This window comes from Sparus aurata, chromosome 1, assembly GCF_900880675.1.
Source record: "Sparus aurata chromosome 1, fSpaAur1.1, whole genome shotgun sequence".
In the NCBI taxonomy this organism is placed as follows: Eukaryota; Metazoa; Chordata; class Actinopteri; order Spariformes; family Sparidae; genus Sparus; species Sparus aurata.
Window position 1 is genome coordinate 34896922 of NC_044187.1, and position 21332 is coordinate 34918253.

A 21332-nucleotide genomic window follows, 5' to 3' on the forward strand; every position below is an offset into this window, starting at 1 on the left:
TAACGACATCAGTGGCCCCTGGCTCATTTAAACTTGAGACCCCTGCTCTGCACTGACGTTCCCAAGACACCACAATCTCATGATCTATTTATGTTATTACATGCATGCCCAGTGTCACAGTTACAACTCTAATAATGCCTGAAGAATGCACTTTGTTGTTACACTAGTGATAAACGCTGACTTTCAAAACGATGATAGGCTTTCACGTTATTTCTTGCACTCACCAGAGCAGATCATACGCTAAAGTGTCAACAAGTTAACGGTAGCCACGTAACAGAAGTGACTCCTGAAGCTGTTTCTGACTGCTAAACCCAACGGTGAAATAACTCAATACATTTACTCAAATTAACTAATTGACTAGTACTTTGAGTATTTACATTTTCTGCTACTTATACTTACTTATATTCACTCCATTATGGAGGCAAATGTTGTACTTTTTGCTTCACTGAATGTATTTGATCAGTGGCGTGCGCAAACTTTTTGAAGGGCAGGGGCGAAAGGAAGGGCACTTTAGCGCACGTTTTGGCTCCCAAGAGGGCACTTTAGCACGCGTTTTGGCTCCCAAGAGGGCACTTTAGCGCGTGTTTTGGCTCCCAAGAGGGCAGTTTATCATGTTCTAACCAGCCAAGGGGGCAGTTTAGTGTGTTTTGCCAACCAAGAGGGCACTTTGGCACACTTTTTTGGCTCTCAGGAGGGCATTTAGCGTGCATTTTGGCTCTCAGGAGGGCACTTTAGCGCGCGTTTTTCAACAACTGCCCCCCCTGCCCCCCCCCCTTGTACACATCACTGTATTTGATAACTACTTACTAGATACTTTGCCGATTCATATCAATACAAAGTAAAAATCAACTAGTACGTTGATGTACTGTTATAGATTAAGCTATCCAGCAGTATAAAATAAACAAATGAGCTCTCTTTTAACCTGTTGCAACATTAAAGTGATGACAACATTAATGCCTTAGTAATTATAATCCAGTAGTATAATATAACAGTAAGGCACTTTTATTTTTCATTTAAACTTTTAATCAAACAAATGATCAAAGGCCTTTCAGACGATGTTTGTGTTGGAGTTTGTGATATCTCAAATTCAAAATTATAACACTAAAATTTTCATATTTACTGTACAAATTTGTTTATATTATGAACTTTATTAACAGACTCGAGGTCCAGATAAAAGAGACACACACAATAAACAGACAAACATAAGATTACACATGAATAGAGTGTGCTCAATGGTTAAAAAACATACACATGTTGGTTCCAGTATTTCCAAAAGCTGGAGGAATATCTGGTCTCACTTTGGGTAGGGTCCGTCAAAGATATTATAATCCCATTCCTTGAATCAATCAGCCGGCGTATAAATGTATACATAAAATTCCTAAGTAATGCCTGAAAAGTGGGAACATTACAGTTCACAAACATCTTGCTAGCACTTTCCCACCTTGGGTATTTTAACAAGATTCTGAGAGCATCATTATATGCCACCTTAATCTTATTCATCTTTGCTTTACTATGGCAACACCATAGGTGTGCTGTGTAAAGCGGAGTGCAGTATGCTCTAAAAAGAGCTGTTTTAACTTCATCAGTGCACATATGACACTTGCGTACCAGCATATTTGCCCGAGCATATAATTTATGGCACTGTAAAGGCATATTGTTTCCAAATACTGGTTATCGACCTCCATGATAACTAATAACCGGTACCTGTATCAGTCGACCCCTTGTGTTTATGCTAGAGGAGGTTCCCAAAAGGTAACAAAAATGTGCATTTGCACGCACGTGCACACACACACACACACGCCATGCACAAGAATACAGAGAAGTGTAGGGCAAGGTAGACTTACACACAGGACATGCAGGGCCACAGCTCCTTCTGTTCGCTCTTTGTGTGTGAACAGGTCTGTAGGGAACTCGTGCAGGGCTGAAAGAGACAGACACATATGGTTAGAACGGTTCATTTGCAGTATGTGCGTGTGTGTGCTGTATTCATGTGTGTGTTTACAGGGAACATTTTTCCAATGCCCATCACAGGGCACAGAAACCCAGCAAATTCACGAGTAAGGACAAGGAACCTCGTCCAGTGAGCACCTTGCCCAAATGTGTGCGACAGTTTAACTGTGCCCTGCCAAGGACTGTGTATGAGCCTGCTTCCTGGGAGAGCGACAAGAAGAGAAAGAGGAAAAAAATTAGCACTAGGAGGACAAAGAGAGGGCAAAGAGGAGAGAGAGCATTTTATAAATAGAGCAAGGGATATTTAGGGTAAGGCAAGTGGGATGGAGAGCAAAGGAGAGCGAATGGATGGTGTGACCGTAACTGCAATTTCCGAACTCCACTTCTCTGCACAGTATAACGGGTTCAACTGAGCAACGGAGAGCAGCTATGTGTGAGCAAAATACAGAGACAGCAAGACTGAGAAAAATGTGGAAAGCTGGCAGAGTGTGAAAGAAAACAGAACGAAGGGAAAAAAGAAAGAGTTTGGTTTCTCCTTGGCTCCTCGACTTTGTCCACTCCATCAGCCCCTCAGCCCCTCCCTGAATGCGAGGGTCAACGACAGGTGCTTGGACGAGTGAGGAACCTCTGCCTCTCAAGTCGCCACTGTCCTAATTTCCTCCAACACAAATCACCACCACCACTAACATCTGTTGCATATTTCAGAACCTTCACTATTTCCTGAAACGCCAGCCGGGCACCATGCCGGACAGCCGGGGCTGATGCTAATGAATGCAAGCACGAATTGCGACAATAGGCAAATTCAGAATCAGAAATATTGACTGGCACAATGAACATGGAGAGGTTGACTTGGTGATATTGGTGAGGTAACAACTGACAACTTGCAAAAATATCTAGCACAACCCCAACGCTAAAAAAAAGTCGGGAAACTGTGTGTAACATAAATAAGATTAAACGTGTTTGACGACAACAGTTTAAAGCACATTTCTTTTTTTTCTTTATCTTGAGCACATTCAGTCATGTCCTTTATACAGTCATGAAGGTGGTTAACCACCCCTTCCATAACCCAACATTCAGAAGAGTACTCTGATTACACAGACAGCATGCTAGTAACTGCAACGTTACCAAATTCAACACGCTGAACAAACTGGTGATGTGATGGAAAAACGGTGTGCTAACATGCTGATATCCTGTACGTTTACATTTATACTTCTACTCCACGACAAATACTGCACCTTTACGTCACTGCTTTTATCTGATAGGTAAGGTCATTCGTTTTTCTTTTCAGGTTACACATTTCCACGCCCCTCCTGTCCTGTGAAAGCCATGAATGTCGGAATGTGATTCTGAATTTACATTTTTTTTTTTGATAAACCTAAGAATAAAGTGTTCATGGGTCTATGGATTGAGTTAATTATTCTACTTCCTAAACTACATTAACAGTACGAACAGACACAAACAGCCCTGTAGAGATAGCTGGTTCCCACAGAACACAAAGCAGTTGCCAGTAGCTGTGGCACTGTGGGCAGGTGCCAAGTCCTGCTGGAAAAGGAAATCAGCATCTCCATACTGTGTGGAAACGCTGATTTCCTTTTCTAGTAGGACCACTATCTGGTTTGCTGAGCAATGTATCTACCTTGTACACTGTAACTTGTATCATGATGATATGACCCTACTGAGACAGGAAATACCTCAGAACACAGTGGGTATGACATGAGACGAAGGTTTCAAACAGGAACATCTTGAATCTTACAAATCGTTGGCTGCTCTTCTCTTGAGAGGCAGGTAGGCTAACCGTACGTGGGCGGAAGCATGAATGAATAAACCAAGTCAGTTGGGAGCAGTTGAGTAGTTTGTCGTTACGCCTACATTCAGCCTTATTTCAGCCTCAACTTCTCCACATCACGCTGTTGGAAAACAATAGTTCACTACTTTCCCACTGTATTCTCCCACCCCCGCTCTCCCCCATGTACTCTGTTGACCTATTTGCTTCTACAGTATCTCGTTGTGTTTGAGTGGCTTCAGTCCCCCTCGACAATACGTTTCACTGGCTGCTGCAACTTCTTGAGCCTAACACGATGCAGAGCAGCCAGTAAAAAGCCACAGAGGCTACAGAGCAGCACAGCAGACAGCCATCTCACTGCGACAGCTGGATGCGTTTAATATTTACTGTTACAAGCCTGTGTTAGCTCGCTCAAACTCAATCCAAATGATTGAGCCAAAATGCCAGGCTAGCATGTGAAGGGTAAGAACAAGCAGCGCTCATGACAAGAATGAGGGCTTAAATGTAGATTAGAAAAACACAATAAGGCCTGTCTGAAGGAAAAATGCTAGAAGAAAGATCACCAGAGCTAGTGATACATCATAAGAGTGAGTGACAAGCCCTAATCAGAAAGTCTGAAAATAAAATGAGCAGAATGCTTACTCTGGCTGTGTCCTGACGTCTTCAAAGAGCCTGCAGATAAAAGCCCCTACTGCTAATTACTGTTCCAAGGAGCATGGAGCGCAACATCCCATGAGAGCTGGTGTGTACATGTGCAAATGTGATCGCACACTCCAACAAGAAGCCCACTGAACCTTCATGTAAACAAGGTGTGTTATACACATTAATAGTCAAAGGTTCCGCTTCACAGCATCTGCCCTTTTTAAAATGGAACTGAACCCATCATGTCACACTGGTTTGTTTAAAGTCCAGTTTACCACTTGGGTCTTATGGTTTGCTCGTTAGTTATGACCAAAGTCACTGACTGTTCACTTAACCTCTCCCCTGAGCTGTCTCACCATCGCTTAGCAATCATCACATAACATATGGCAGGCCTCAAAATCCACATGAAACAGCAGTTGGAGTGTTATTTACTTCCATATATTACATTTAGCTGTAAAATAGACAGTAGCAAATCGCGTTAGTGCATTATGCCTTCTGCCATGCAACTTAATGCCAGAGAAGTCAAGTCAGTCTGAGTCCAGTGAACAGATAATTAAGTGATAACAGGGCTTTCCAAGAATGGCCTGAGTGAGACCTGAGGTGGCATCCAAGACCACTGGCTGCCAGTTCAACAACAGGGAATACAGCACCAGAGCAGGTCTTTTTCTTTTTTTGTTGTTGCCAAGATTGGCTTTTGAGGAGCCGGGGCCCATTATCAGTCAGCCAATAACATTACTGCTAACATTAGCTGCATGCATACACAAGCAAGTGGCAATTGTCTAACATCAGCTTAAAGGGATAGTTCGTGTTTTTTGAAGTGGGGTACTGTAATCACAGCCTCAGTTTAGAGAAGCACCTCATAACACAATTTAAAAAAACCTGAAACCACAGCAGTCACCCTGAAATTGAGAGGCAGATTGAGGTGAACGGCACTCTACATAAGCAGGTGCGACAAGGGGCTCGGCAGCCTCAGAGTGAACACGGTGATGGAGACGAGAGGATGCCGAGCAGTCCTGACCATGCCCGGACCCATGCTCTCTGTGCCAGAGGGAGACACAGGCGGCAGATGCACTCATCGCCATTGCCTCATCTGGTTTACACAAACGAGGATGCATAGACACATACCAAGCACCTGCCTCACTTACACTCGCTACTTACAGCTTAACTCTATGCTTCCATGTGTCAGGGATGGACTCTGAAAGTCTCTCAGTTCACTGAGTCTCCAACTCTGATATATTCATTATGCGTGTATGAAGGGTTTTATAGAAATCTCCAGTTTGTGTATTGTAAATAGATCCCCCTAAATTAACTGAACTGAGAATGCACTAACCCTAGATTGGCCACATACTCACCCATACTCTGACACTCCAACCAATCTACTCATACACATCTTTAAACCTTCAGCCACGTGGGAGCAGTTGACACCATCCATCCATTGTCTGTAACCGCTTTATCCCTTTTATGGGGTCACGGAGGTTTTTGCTGGAGCCAATCCCAGCTGTCTCTGGGCGAGGGCAGGGTACTCCCTGGACAAGTCGCCAGCTCATCGCAGGGCCCTCACTGATGGCAGAGGCCGCCATGCATGGTGCCAACCGCACATCAGGAGCAATTTGTTCAGTATCTTGTTCAAGGACACTTCCACATGCTGGGATTTGAACCAGCGACCTATCCGATCACTAGCCGACCTGCTCTACCCTCTTCCCTGCAGTTGACACTTTTATTTTTATTTTCTTGTTTTAGTTTTAACTTTATCCTCACAGTTATAGAGTTACACAAACTAACTCTTGACAGCCTCCGATTTATGGTGTACCGCTGAAACAGGTCAGACACACTGACAGCTTTCACCCCTCGACTCCACTGGGCACGTCTCTGTTAGCTGGCGTGTGCGCCACTGTTTTGTTTCACCCTCAATCCTGGGACTTCATATCCCACCAACAGCGTTTCACAAGCAAAGCGTCATGCCTGCCTGAATTTACTGACTAGCTCGGACTGCTATTTCAAGAGCACATTATTCACACAGTAAGATGCGCCTACGCAGGCGGGTTCACACCGTCCATACACTCTGATATTATGATCTTGCTGGCTGCTATCAGTTACTTTAAACATTTCCATGGACGCAGTCATGTCACTGTAACATATATCGTGGCACATTTAATCACCAAACTAAAAGCTGGAGAGGAAGACTCTCCAGAGAAAACAGAATTAAACTTTTAGCTTCTAAAATTAACATGTTTAGACGGGATCTCAGGATTCATCAGGACAGCTGCTTCACTTTAATTATTCAACTGTATGAATCTGGACTGTTTGTGACCTTTTGATGTGTAGAAGAACACAGAACATTAATTGACACGACATACTAACCAATCCTGTTGGCGAGTCAGGAGTTTTAAATAATCAAAAGTTCATCATCTGTTCCTTGTGTGCAAATGTGCATGTTAATGTAGAGATACACATATTGATTCTGCCGCGATGTAGGTAATATCATTAATATTTGCCTTCCCTCTCATCCCACCCGTAATTGATCAGGATGATGGCTCTTTATGACCCATCCTGCCTGATCGAGAACCATGCACACTCTGCAGTGCAAACAGAGTTGTTGACGGGACCGATGATTGTGTATATGGCGGGGCAGAGGGTCCAACAGCCAAGGATCACATACAGGTCCCTCACTGAAGACGAGTGCTACTGTTTAACATGTGCCAGGCATTGGCTCTTAAAGGGAATGGGAGAAGACGCTCGGATTGCTTTGATTTATGTTCCGCCCCAAAACACACCCATGACTGATTCAGAGTCTAAATACAGCCCCTTTGCGTTGTGTGCAGCACTTTGCGCCCAGATTTTTCCAGCCCTCTGCATTTGTTCTTGGCAGGAAAACATAGGCTGGAGTCGTCCGCACAAACAGTTCAACCCAAGGCTCGATGACTTCAAATCATAAACATATGGAGATCAAAAGTCTGGAAAAATTAAGATTAAATAAATCATTCTCTGGTTGTTTTTGCCAATTTCAATTTTAGCAAGAGGTAAGGCAAGGAGCTACACCGGTACACTGAATCTCTTTAAGCCAGAAATCCGTCCATTACCACATGGGCATATGATCCCCAACCTGACTATCTATTTAAAAGCATAAAGGATTAGCCAAGAGCACAGACAATAATGTGGCTGCTTCTGGCTCAGTTTAGTCTTCTTGAATAGGAAATTCTGAATATGTTACTAAATAGGAAACTACCAGACATGGTGATCTGATAAATATTGGCCCTCAGTACCAGTTCTGGGGGTTAGGATACTCTGTCAGTTAAGTGACACATTTGTCTGTGGAGCAGATCAAATAGTTTGACGAGCACGATCTGACACACACAATCACATCATAGCACTTTGATCAGTTTCATCAATATTAGCACTCCTTGCCTGGGTGCCTGTAAAGTGTGCTCAACTGTATCCATTTGAACACAAACTCCATAGCAACAGAGTGAGTGTCTCCATGAGGCGGAGCGTGCTAAGGTGGCAGAAGAGAGAGGTGGGCAAAAATAATAGACTGCTAGTCTTAACCAGGGGGGAGTCGCTCCTCTGCTGATGTCGCTGCTCCGTGGCACACTCGCCATTAGCGATGACGTTTGATGTAGCTACATGCAGAGCGCAGGCCGAGATGCCTTTCATTATGCATGATGTTTGGGGATTGGAAAAAAAAAAGTACATGATGCATGACGGGAACGGTGTTGGTGTGTAGGGGGGTAATGGACGGATAAGAAAAGGAGGGATGGAAGGAAGGAGGGCTGGTGTGAACAGTGTGTTGAATTTGTTCTGTACATAAGGGAAGCAAGAGACGAAGAAAGTAAAAAAGGAATGTAGTTGCCCTGGTAATTAGTACAGTTTTAAGTAAGGTAAGTAAGTAAGTGCTGATAGTGCTCTGGCCTCAATTACTCCTGCTAGTTGTAGTACACACACACACACACACACACACACACACACACACACAAACACACACTGAACATGTAGATGGAGTGAGACACAAACCCAAGAGCAAAGACAGACACACACACACACACAGAAGGCCAGTGAGATTTCCATTGTTTCCCTTTCTGCAATCATCCTGGTCTCCCCATTCTGCCTCACTATGTACAATCAGTGGCAGTCAATGTATCAATCAGCAATCAGAATTCAGCTTGCTGGGGGACACACTCTGCCTTGGTCTGCTTCGCTCTCCTGTTGGAGCTGGCTGCCCTGCCCGCCCGCCTGCACCATCCCATGCCAGTCTAATTTTGCAGGCAATTTAGAAGGAGGCACTGTGAGCCACCGGGAGGCTCTGAATCGAGATGTAGCATGTCTTCTCTTTGGTTTGCTTTCCTCGTGCTGGGGATGGGTGCTACCTTTGCTTTTGCTTTATGCCTCACTGCACATGTTCAGATGCATGAGCTGCACACTAGAAGCTGTGTTGTTATGTCGTTCTTATTTTAGTATTTGCTCTTCCTGGCTTTCCTTTGAATAATTTCTACTAGCAGTTTAGTGTGAGAGACTATGCGAACTATGTTAGACCCTGCTACTTCATTTGATTCTTCTCCCAGACAGAAGAACTGTGTCATGATACCTTCAGTGTTATGACATATTTCAAGGTCAGCGGATACAACAGGTAGGACTTAAGGCAACAAATAATGGTGATAACATAACCCTGCCTTCCAGTCTGCCGCCCACTCTTAAACACAATTGCCACATCACAAAAGTACAGAACAGGGTATCAGGGAGTGTGGCTCTGTTCTAGGTCACCCTCAGTTGACTTCCTAATATTGGATGTATTCAAAGAGCAGCACCTTTGCACCAGTGGCCAACAGTGGTTCTGCAAAAACGATAACAACAAAATCATATTAAACCCATAATTATTATTTTTTTTATGTATTTCTTTGGCCTTTATACGCTTTATTGATAGTACAGGCTCAAGATATGACAGGAAACAGGATCAGAGAGAGAAAGGGGGAGTGACATGCAGCAAAGGACCCAGGGCCGGGACTCGAACCTGGGGTCACTGCAGCGAGGACAAAGCCTCTGTACATGGGACGCCTGCTCTACCCGCTGAGCTAAACGGCGCCCCAAACCCATAATTCTTTACCGTAATTTCAGCTCACCAGATCCAGGATCCTCATCAAATTGTCCTCACTCACAAATACCAGCCACTTAAATACGCTTTTTTGTCAAATTAATGAAAGTGTCGGAAAACACCCTATCTCAAGAAAAAGAATCAAAAGAATAGGGACAGTTTTTCGCCCTTTCTCATGGGTTAGTTTAAACCCTTTTAGTCTTATATATTTCATTTGTCTTTATGCAAATAGAATAAATATTGCACATTTTTAAAATCATGAAGCCCTAAATAATTCCTACGACATCTGTATTTGTGTACCCATTTAATCCCCATTGCTCAGTTGTATTCTTTTGTTACACAATAAGTGCTAAATAAAACGTTTGGAGGTAAACATTGATACTAAATTCGGAGAACAACTCATTCTAGCAGAGTAACAAACACAGCTCCGTGGAGGCAGGCATACAGCCACTGCAGCCTACATTTGAGTAAAGCTGGCACAAAAGCCTTTCCAGCAGGTTGGAATGTTTGATTTAATTTATTGTCAACCCAAAATGTCTTTCATGCTTTAACATTTATTACAAAGTTTATAGAAGTTACAAAAATATCAGTGCAATAGTGGACACCGGAACACCACTCTTTTTTTTAGAGGCAGGAATTCGCCTTGGTGTCTAGCGCATCAAAAAATGGCTAATTAAGGCCAGTTACTGCAACAGTCAAGAGCATAAATATAGACCACAAAAATGACAATGGAAATATAAGGAAATGCTAAAAGAAATACTACAGCATGCATGTTTTAGACTCACAAAGCTGTACAGTTTTGTGTAAACCTCTTCATCATGGGATGTGCAAAAGTTTACAGTAAAGAGAGTGTATGTCATCGGATGATGGTCAAAGATGTCAGCTGATGTAATGAGAGCAGCTGCAGATGAGAATAAAGCGCGGGTTGGTAATTCATCAGTGGGGGTGGCTGGACTAGAATTCTGCTCCTAAAAAGACAAAGATGTGCCAGAGCAGTGTGTTAGTTCAGACACATTGCTTTTATTAGAACATGTTAGCACAGTGTGATCAGTGTGAACTCTGTAGTGTTTTGAATGTTTTTTGTAAAGCCTTCTGTACATGTAAGATATGATTCGTAGGATCTTAAATTTTAATATTACAGACAGGATTTATTCATTAGTTCACTCTGATGATGTCAGTACTCATACATCACAGTGCCATCTGCCCTCTTTCAGGAGGAAAGTAAGGAACAGCTGTGTACAAGACCAGTGATTTTATTTTGTCATATAGCAGAAACATGGAATGTAGAGAAAAACGTGTTCATCTGACAGCCGCATGATTTTCACAGAGCACAAAGTACAACTAACTGAGATGTTCAGCCACTTTAGACTTACTTGTCACTGTCACTCAGCCCAATGCTTGATGCAGAAGGATCTACCAGCTCTGGCTTCTACCCCCATGAAGAAAGAGCAGCCTGCAGAGCTGCTCTTTCTTCTGTCCTGGAGCAAGAAGTTAATGTTTTACTAACTGTATAACTGTAATATCTAACAGTGTCACTGCTACAGTTAGACACACGTAATACACTTTGTAATGTCCTCAAAAATGTATAACAAAGTTATATAACAGTCCCATAAATATTATGCTAAGTAGTTACAAGATAATGACTTGAATGACAATATTCGGTCCATACAATCATAATTTACAGTCAGCTCCAAAATCAGTCGAAATAAGACCAGTCAAAAAATACTTGTTGTCATGGTCTTTACGTGTAGTATTTGTGTGTACAGTACGTCTACATTATAGCTCACTTAGCTCAGCTTTAGCAACGCCACAGTACCTAGAAAATAGTCACCTCACGCTTATAGTTTGTGTTGTCATTAGTTAGGGTAAAGACATTCAGTAACCAGACGTTAGATGCTACTTACCGGTCTAAAGAAACATTGTGAGCTCTTCTTCTAACTCGTCCACAGCTTTCTCCGGTGTCTCCAAGCTTCAACAAAATGTACCCATGTTGAGCTTCTTTTTGTGTCGTTCCTTTTCTCTGCGCACTCTTTTGACAAGTTAAGTTCATTTTTTATATGTTTTAAACTTTAATTATGTCCAGATGCACATTTAAAGAAAGTCAGAAAGATTCCTGGGCCCGTCCCTTTATCCAAATATGCACAAAAAACTTAACTGGGTCTGTTCTGGGCAAAGACCAATCCTCAATCCAGGTTTAATGGAAATTTGTACAGTATTTTTTGTTGTTATCCTGCTGACATACCAACCAATCAATCGAACAAACAAATGGACAAATAACCATAACCTCCTTGGCGGAAGTAATAATTGTTAAACTTCTCCATCACGGAAAAATACACATGCATGTCATTTCAGTGAGAAGTCAATGGGGCACAGCCCAGGAGAGAGGCACTGGTAGTGTGCCGTAGGATGCACAGCACTGAAAGAGACCAGGAAGAGAGAACATGCTTATGACATTTGCTCCATAAATTATTCAATTCAAGACTGTGACCCAATCATTCGAAGGTAAATTGCTCATAGGCGCATACACTGGAGAAGTCTTCTGCAAGGATATGCATCACAGACCTACTCCAGTCCGCTGTCTCCCAAAACATATCAATCAAATAACTTACTGATGTGACTCTGACGCTTTTAAAGTTTTGCGGGACCCAACTGATAACATTTTAAAACCATGAAGACTCACTCCAGAGAGTTGTAATGTAATGTATGATGTGAGAGAAGGAATTTCCCTTCACAGTGGGTGACTTTCTTCTATGCGTTGTTTGTCAGCTGAGTGCGGCTGCCTTTGATAAGACTGAAGTAATCACCCCTATATCAGTCCTTGGACACATTTGTCTAGCAGCACATCTCAGGCTAGACTAATCATTGTGTTTTAGTACAGAATGCATGTGCACCAACTCAAAAATAGCCTATAACAATACTGTTCTACCCAGGTTTACCAAGGTCTACCCAAGGCTAAAAGTAGCTCCTAACAGGCTAACTCCTAAAAATAATGGATGTGACAGTCGTAATTTTAGGACTCCTAATTTTTGAAAATAAGAGTTATTCACAAAACATTTTAGGCATTCGCTAAGACCTGGTCACAGCCGAATGTTTTGGGGACGCTAAATGACAGGGGATTATTAAAAAGATATCGGATGGACCGCGAAGGGATTGAAGTTGTGGCTGAGTTGGTGAGGGACGCGATAACGTCCCCAACCAACCGAAACAATCCAATAACGCCGGAGTTAAAATGCTTGGCAACACTCCAGTATTTGGCTACGGGGAAAATGCAGCTCTGCAACGTGGATAATTTAGGGACATCACAGCCATCAGTAAGTCGCTCTATCTACCAAACCATCAACGCGCTCTGTAGACCCCATATAATCTGTCTGTTTATCCAGTTTATCCGGTTGCTGTGAGGCAACAGCGCTAACCAAACGCAACTGCACCGCCATGCTGCCCATGTGGCCAAATCTTCCGTGTCAAAAATATACATATAGTAATTTTAATATCTGGTTAGGTGTCTCTCCGCCATTTTTTACCTCAATCAGGTGCTTTTAATAGCCATCCACAAGCTTCTGGAATTCCTCTTTTTGAATTTTTAAACACTTTTTAACCACACCCCCTTGAAAGAATCAGTAAAGTTGAACTAAACCTGTTGGCTTCCTGTCAGGGACTTGTGTGTTCAGCACAGTCCACATGTTCTTAATGGGGTTCAAATCAGGACTTTGGGAAGGGGATTCAAAACCTCAATTTAGCCAAGTTTAGCAAAATTGCTGTGTGGAGAACAGGATGGCAAGCAGTCAATGCCTTCAGTGAAACAGCAGTCTCTCTCTGATGCCAACAAACCAATCCAACCAGTTCAGGAAAAAAAAAAAAATCATGAGTGCAGTGGGGACGTTCATTGCTAAAAGACTTGCAGTCCTTTTTGGTGGTGAAAGATTTCGGTCCACATTAGCTAACGAAAACAATTGATTCTTGTTGTATTGTGCCCTCTTTTACATTACTCAGTAGCCAAGTTATTCCTGACCTCTATGCGTACCAAACCGAACTGAAAATGTGATCTAAAAACCGAGGTACATATCAAACCTTGTTCAAACTATTGTTGCATCCCTAGTCAGGAGCATTAAACCCAATCAGTCCCACCTGTGGTTGCATTGTCGCCATCTGCGCAAATCTGTATACCAACCTCTTTCTACCGACTGGGAAGGCAGAAGGCAGAGCCCACCTTTACTTCAAAGTGACAATGAATAGTTCCAGGTTTGTTTTCATTGCCAAAAATGTGTTTGCGTGGACTCACATTAATCATCTAGTAACTTCCGTTTGTCACACAAGTTGTAAAAGATGGCAAGCTATCCAAACAATCACAATCGTTGTTGATTGGCTAGTCGATTTAGCGCTAGTGAGGTCACAGATCATCATGTCATCACAGGGAGTAACCCACCATGTATGTGGGCGAGCGCATGGCTTTGTCTACAGAGAAGGAAATAGAGATGGAAAGTGGGAGGACTGTACACATGCATATGGTGGATTTACATTTGCTCTTGACCTGAACACATCTCCTGTACAAATCCCAGTGGATAACCACTCTCTTCATCTTTACCTAACATTCCCTCCATCTTTCACATCTATTTATAACCATCACAGAGATGGGGGTGAAAGGTGGAGTACTGCTTGAGAGTCTTAAGGGATTTCCTGCAATCTCTGCTGTTTAAATATAAAATATACATCCAGGAAGCCCCCAGCCCTGGGTATGTCCTCCCTTCACCACTCTCGACCCAATGCCTCTGCAATGCTGATCTCTCGCGATGAAGAGCAGGAAGGCTGAAACAACTGGCTACTGCATATCTGAGTCATATTCACAAGTGATATCTGGATGCTTACTTCATATCCTGGTTAATGAGAGCAAATGACTAGGCAGGCCCTCTCACTCACGGAAATGAAGCTGTCAAAACAAGCAGCAGAAACTGCGTGAGCAGCTGCTGTTAATGTTTCTTTGCTTTCCATCCCAAAGGTAAGGTAAAAATTGACACACACCTCATTGTGAACATAGTGGAAGAACATCAGGGGGAAAATCCAGGAGATTAGACTTTACAGAGTTGCAATAAACAGCGAAAATGCTCTCCAGAAATTTCTATTCCTGCCCTTCTCACCATCTCTTACCAATAATGATGTCACGTCTCCCGAGTAAGAGCCTGAGAGTTTTACGTAACATGGGGCAAGGCTCTGTATGCTCCGCAAGGGGGGCTGGGCAGAGGGCACTTTTGTGTGTGTGTGTGTGTGTGTGTGTGTGTGTGTGTGTGTATGTGCATGCGTGCAAAATTCTGCCCCACTCCCTTCTCACTGATGATATAATACTTTCAGGTCATTGCCATGGAAACGAACGGCACCACTGGCTGGATTTGGCATTGGGGGTAAGATGACGAAGGGGAAGGGGTTGTCTAACTGCATTTGGAGATTTGGATGGCAGGCTCTTATTTGGATTGCAGTGTGAGTGTGTGTGTGTGTGTGTGTGTGTGTGTGTGTGTGTGTGTGTGCGCACGCAGTTGCTGTTTTGCTGTTCTGATGACTAAGCATATTATATACAGTTTGCTACAGACCCGGGCCGACCTCTGGAGTAAAGGCTCAAGAGAGGATTTCACTGTGCGTGTTTGTGAGTATATGTGTGTGTGTGTGTGTGTGTGTGTGTGTGTGTGTGTGTGTGTGTGTGTGATAGAAGATAAACAGAAAGTACAGCGTGATTGACAGCGCAGTACAAACACTATGATCTACGTGATGGATGGATTCCCAGACATAGTTCAGACATAGATCTGAAGTTGTATTTGCATGCTTGTGATCAGCATCAGCTGTTCCTCAATGCCTCACAATAACTGGCTCCTCAAAAAACATGCGTGAATCCCCCCAATATTTTTCTTTTATTAATCCATCAGTTATTTTCATGATAAACTGTTCAATCATTTAGTCTATAACATTTAAAAATAAACTGTGAAAATTGCTTGTCATGTGTTCCTAGAGCACACAGGGACATCTTTAAGTTGCTTGTTTTGTCTAACTAAAGGTCCAAAAACCAGAGACTCTCTTCATGACACAATCAGAGATCATAAAATACAAAGAAATCCTTACATTTAAGAAGCTGGAACCAGCAAATGTTTGATATTTTTGCTTGACAAATAACTAAAAAAATTAATCAATTATTAAAATAGTTGTCAAGTAATTTTTTTCTTCATTTATTGTATTGATTCATTGAATAATCGTTGCGGCTCAAAGCTACCAGTTGTTGAAACTAGGAACACCCAATCAGCACAGTCTGACATTAATCACCATTAATCTGATGATATGTTCAAGTCAATGGTGTTACACCTGCGTGTATGCCTCGAATTAGATCAGCATCGGGGCCAAAAGAAATTTCACTGTGCAACTATTTGGTATAAATGGTAAATTCTTTGATGGTTATTGACCAGCCGTGACAGGTGTGTTCCCAAGAGTATTGAGAACTCATGTAATATTATAGTGATGACCAGGGGTGGGTGCTATTTGTTTAGGTACAGGAGTGCACCTAAAAGATATGCTACATGCTGGCCAGAAAATCTTGTTATTAAACAAATCTTCAGCAGCAGAATGAGCCAGTAGAGACTGACTCTTTTATTGCTCTGATATGATCCTTCCTATGGAGCCCATTTCTGCCAGTTAAAGACAAAACATTTACAATAAAAATTTGCCTTGTGGTAACATAATTATGATTTTCATTTCATGATTGCATTTTTTTCCTTAAATCTTATATTTATGATTTTTCATCTCACAATTGTAACTGTCTTTATCACATAATTTTGAATTTACTGTTCATAATTTGTACTTTTTATCTCGTAAAAATGATTTTTATCTTGTTATTTCCACCTTTTATCTCATGATTATGACGTATTCACCTAAAAAATATTGATCACTGTGAACCTCGCACAGAACCTGACACGGGACACTTTCGGAGTGGGTGACATCAGACAGCCTGACTGCAGCAGGTAGGCTGATAGTTCACTCAAAGCTGCTGCTGTACACTGTAACTTTTGTCACAGTGTTTTTCTTACTATAAATATGTTTGCCACTTAAAATGTCAGAGCAGACACTCCTGATCGACAAAGCCTGGACCTGTCACATTCTAAATGAATATAGGACCACAGTTTTTTTAATCAGGTCCTTACCACAGTTGCTGCTTCTGTTCCTGTGCTGTAACTCTTAGTGAATGACAGAACGATACTGTACATGCCCAGCTTGTTACGTTTACCATAATATAACGAGCTGCATGCAGAGCTGTTCAGCTTTGCTGACAAGAAGATGTCAACCCTTGCTCTAAACATACCATACAACTTTTAACATTCACGTTTTTAACAATCAACTGGATTATGCAAACTGTGTGTGACCGGAGCGGCGCTACAGCAGCATGACACCTATGCATGTTACTCAAAGCATAACCTGACAGCGAGAATCAATCAGCACACCTTAAATGTCAGTGTGACATCTTAGACCATTCCATTGTTGTTTTTCTCCTGTACGGAGAGGCCCTAAATGGCCATGGGTCAAACATATCATTTCCTCTGTTTTCCTGTGCTTTATGTGTCCGGTTGCTCTCCTGTGGGTTCCTCTTCTGTCACTCTATGGTCTCACTCAGTGTATAGCCCTCAACACTATCTGATTGGTTAAACATCACGAGTAGTCACCTATCAACAATGGATAATCTGAATCTGCAAAGTAAACTAGAAACTAAAGTTCACAAATTAATGAGGTGGAGTAAGAAGTATAAAGCAGCAGAAAATGGAAATACTCAAGTACCTCAAATGAGTCCAAATATAACTATTGGTCTTGTCGATTACTTATAATCAATAACAGTGTCAATATTGGCATCGGCCCTCAAAAAAAAACTGGTCAGAATGTCAACATATTGACGGGATGGTGTGATCCAATTGCTAGCTGGTCTATAATATATCCAACAGACATGATGGCCAAAACTAAAAATAAGACTCTGAAGAGACTCTAATCATCTCTGAAGTCCTGCAGGGTTGCCTTGTTGTCATAACTCATCATTCACTGTATCAGACTGTCATACAAATACTCTGGATGCCACAATAAGCTGAATCAAACAAGGGCACAGTTTTAGACAGTAAAGAGCCACAGTGGAACTCCAACGGCAGATCTGCGAGTGCCGCGGCAGTGATAAATAACAGTTAAATATGCCATTAATGAATTCCCCGCTAACTCGCTCTGCACAGGGGTGTGAAGCGCTATGGATTTGCAATACATCTCCCTCTGTTCTCTCCTGTCAAACTACCATCAGCTGGAAGCTATCCAGCCCATTATGAATACCATGATTCTGCATCTCGCATGTCGGGCTAATTATGCACAGTGGGAAATGTTTTTTTTCTTCCCGTTTGTGTGTGTGTGTGTGTGAGTGCGTGGGCGTGCCTTCACTGTGTGCTTTTATCACATGAGAGAGGCTGAGTTGGACTGAGGACATTGGGATAAAGAACAGGAGAGTATGTTTCTTTAGGGGTAAACTCCAAACACCATCTTTTTACATCTGTTTTCCTATTAAACAGTTCTTGAAAGAATCAGTATCTGTCTGCTTACATTTAATCACTACCTGAGCTCAAATCTCTAGGTAATGGGGGGGGGGGGGGGAAAGAAATGCCACAGCTGGCATGTACACTTAAATTGTACCTCGTCAAAGGGAATACGTGCACCGAAGCGTAGAGTAATCACCCTGGACAAAAAAAAAAAAAAAAGACTTTCCTCCTGATTTAGAAAACAGCATTATATTGGCTTTCCTAAAGCTGCGAGATGAACAGCCGCTCAGCTGTGGGGCACACAAACACGTCTATGAAAATCCAGCACATTTTGTAGCACTTAAATCCGCTCGGCTCGGAACTATAAAACAGGGAGACCTTGAACCTGTCTGCACGAGAGCAGGGTGCTGGAGGCTGTTTGGGCTCAACTGTTTATCACTAACACTCTGCACTGCTCCTCCAGTCGTTGCATCGCGTATTGTCGAGACGGGAGAAAGCACACAAAGAGTTGTGGGCACCGCTGGCTGGAACAATATGACAAATATTACCGTACCTAAAAATAGCTTCAGCCCGACAACCATATGGCCAGAAGCAAAGCATTCTGGGAGTCGCCTTGACTGGGGTGGGGAGGTACAGCAGAGGCAGCGATGAGAGCCTTAATGTCAAGTTTGACACCGACGCGGTCTCTCACGCAGGCGATACATCGGTTTCACTCTCACGGACACCGCGTTTAGTCGCAGCCGCCCCCTGGGAGCGGCAGCCATCATGCGAGGCTGTCGATGCTGTAATGGCGCTGGGACAACAGAGAGCAAACAGTGAGGACAATAACAGAAACAACTTGGGGGAATGATGGCACTCAGCATAACAAAGGATAGGAAAAAAAAAGGTGATTAAAGTTGCATCTCCCACCCGCGGGGATCCGTCCAAGCTCATCCCGTGTTCATCTCGTGCGTTTCCTCGGCGCACGTGGAGGGCTGGGGGCCTGTTCTGCACATGCTCAGTGGGCGACGCTGATGCGGGCTGACACATTGCATGTCGCGAGCGTAGTTACCGTGCTGAGTAATGTGACATTTAAGGACTCCCGCTTTTTTTTTCCCCGTCTTCGCGCAGTTTGGAGAACGCTGCACACTAACGGCCCGGCACACATCAGCAGCACACAGATGTGCTCACATGGACGCAGACACATTTGAGTCCAGCTTCCTTCATATTTGTTGAGGTCCAACTCTGACTGTTTTACTGCTACAAAAAAAAAATAATCACAAAATCTTAGACAAATAACAACATTCATTGTCATTAATTATGCTAGTTTTGGGACATTGGTAACTAATGCTTAAATCTGTTACTTTTGGCAGAACGTACTTTAATGCATTATTTTTTTTAATTAAGTAACTCAATTACCAATACTGAAAGGCTCGTTATATTGTTATTTTTTTACCTGGGCAACAACACGCCTGCACAAAGCTAGTCGCTAAAGACTCGGGCACATCTGAAGTCATTCAGGCCACTCCACCAAAGCGACCGAGGCTAGATTTAATCATTCAGCTCCAGCTCCACTGACCCAGGGACAGCGCAAAACAACATTATGTTGCCCTGAGATAACAGCTTCGAAATCATTTTGATTTTGTGTCTTGTTATAGGGTGATTGGTGTCTCTTTCACAGCCACTCCACCCCTATCACTTGTGTCTGTACTATGAAACTTCAGCGAAAGTGTTGGATCAGAGCTTTATTTACATGTTTCACTTAAGATACAAGTGTTAAAGGCAACAGTGTCATGGCGTAGTGAGTTTTGTGAGGTCTGACAAATTGTCACAGGCCTGAGATTTGTGTTAAGGACAGTGGTGTTGCACTCAAAAACTGTGTGTGTGTAATGTTTTCTTTCACAACAGTAATAACACAGTATGTTGTGGAAAACATGCAGTCTCCCTTTACGGTCAAGTCAACCGCTTTCAGGCAGCTACAGCAAGACGCAATGTCCAGACGGCCAGAAAAAGGAAAACGCTTTCCTACTAAGTACACAGTAAATATACAAAAGTAAAAATATGACAACAACAACTACGGTTGAAAGGAAAGCTAGAGGCGGCCTTTTCATAGAAGACATTTAAAAAGTAACTACTTTTTGTGGAAGTAATCAGCACGGGTAATTTAGTTTAGTGTGTTTTAACGAGGCAGCTGCTAACTGTAACTAACTGACATGTTTCAGTAACGAGCACCACACTGATGAAAGCACAGCTGCAGTCAGAGGTTACAGAGGAGGTGTGACGGAGAAATACCTAGACTGGACTTTAAATTCAGATTCCACAGTTGTATTATTCTATTTTTCTACAACTTGGGTCTTATTTTTACCTTAATTCCAACAACAAAAGTGAGAACAAACAGAAGTTGACAGCAGACCTGCCAACCTTGAAGAAAGTACCACCTCATCGGGAAAATGTTCAGCTCAGGTATAGGCACACACGTTTCTAATCAGTTCTTTTTCATTCATAAATAATCGCTTTCTCTAAATATACGTTATTTTAACAGGATTGTTGAGTTTATTCATATTTCAGAGTAATAATCTCGAAGATTTTCATGTGAATAAATATCTGTTAAATCAGTGTCTATTGCCGAATAAAGTAACACAATGATGACTGAGCCTATGGCTAACCCATAATACCAAAGATGTACACTTCGGGGTGTCGTTTGGCTCAGTTGGTGGGGCGCGCGCGTCCCATGTGCCGAGGCTCTGCGGCAGACCTGGGTTCGACTCCCGGCCCGGTCCTTTTGCTGCATGTCACTCCCCCTCTCTCTCCCTGTTTCCTGTCATATCTTCAGCTGTACTGTCAATATAGCCATAAAAGGCCAAAAATATATATATATATAAAAAAAAAAATAGATATTAAAAAAAAAAAAAAAAGATGTACACTTCATGTCTGCGGCGACTTTCCCGGAAAATATCACGAGCGGCGCTCATCCGGTGATGCGTTCACCCAGCAGTGGTTGGTCAGCTGGACAGAGTAGGTAAAGTTAGCCTAATGCTAGACAATGAATAAGTATATAGCAGTAATATGATATCATAATATCTCACTTGAAAACAGACAAACAAAATATCTTTTCCTGACATCTCAATCCTGAGTGAATGAAGAGCACACAAGCATCAGTCAGGCACGCTATCCTCCCTCTTCAATATTAAGCAAGATTTAGCCCCGGGGCATGTTTAATACCAGGTTCTTGTACCCATCGTTAACTGAACTTATCATACACCTCAGACCGTTTACCTTTATGAAGGAGTTCAGGGAGCCATCTTCACTCGAGGAAACAGTCAGCCAGAGTGAGGAAGGAGGACGTGAGGGATAAAATCGT

The 21332-nt window shown here is 42.6% G+C and overlaps 1 protein-coding gene across 1 annotated transcript in view; it reads right to left on the reverse strand.

The window, feature by feature from the left end:
* Positions 1-21332, reverse strand: part of LOC115591901 (sodium/potassium/calcium exchanger 3-like) — a 67040-nt gene that overhangs the window by 25830 nt on the left and 19878 nt on the right. Inside the window, exon 3 of the mRNA XM_030434314.1 lies at positions 1845-1921. Within this exon, the coding sequence (XP_030290174.1) occupies positions 1845-1921 (77 nt within the window). The remainder of the gene's footprint in view (positions 1-1844; positions 1922-21332) is intronic.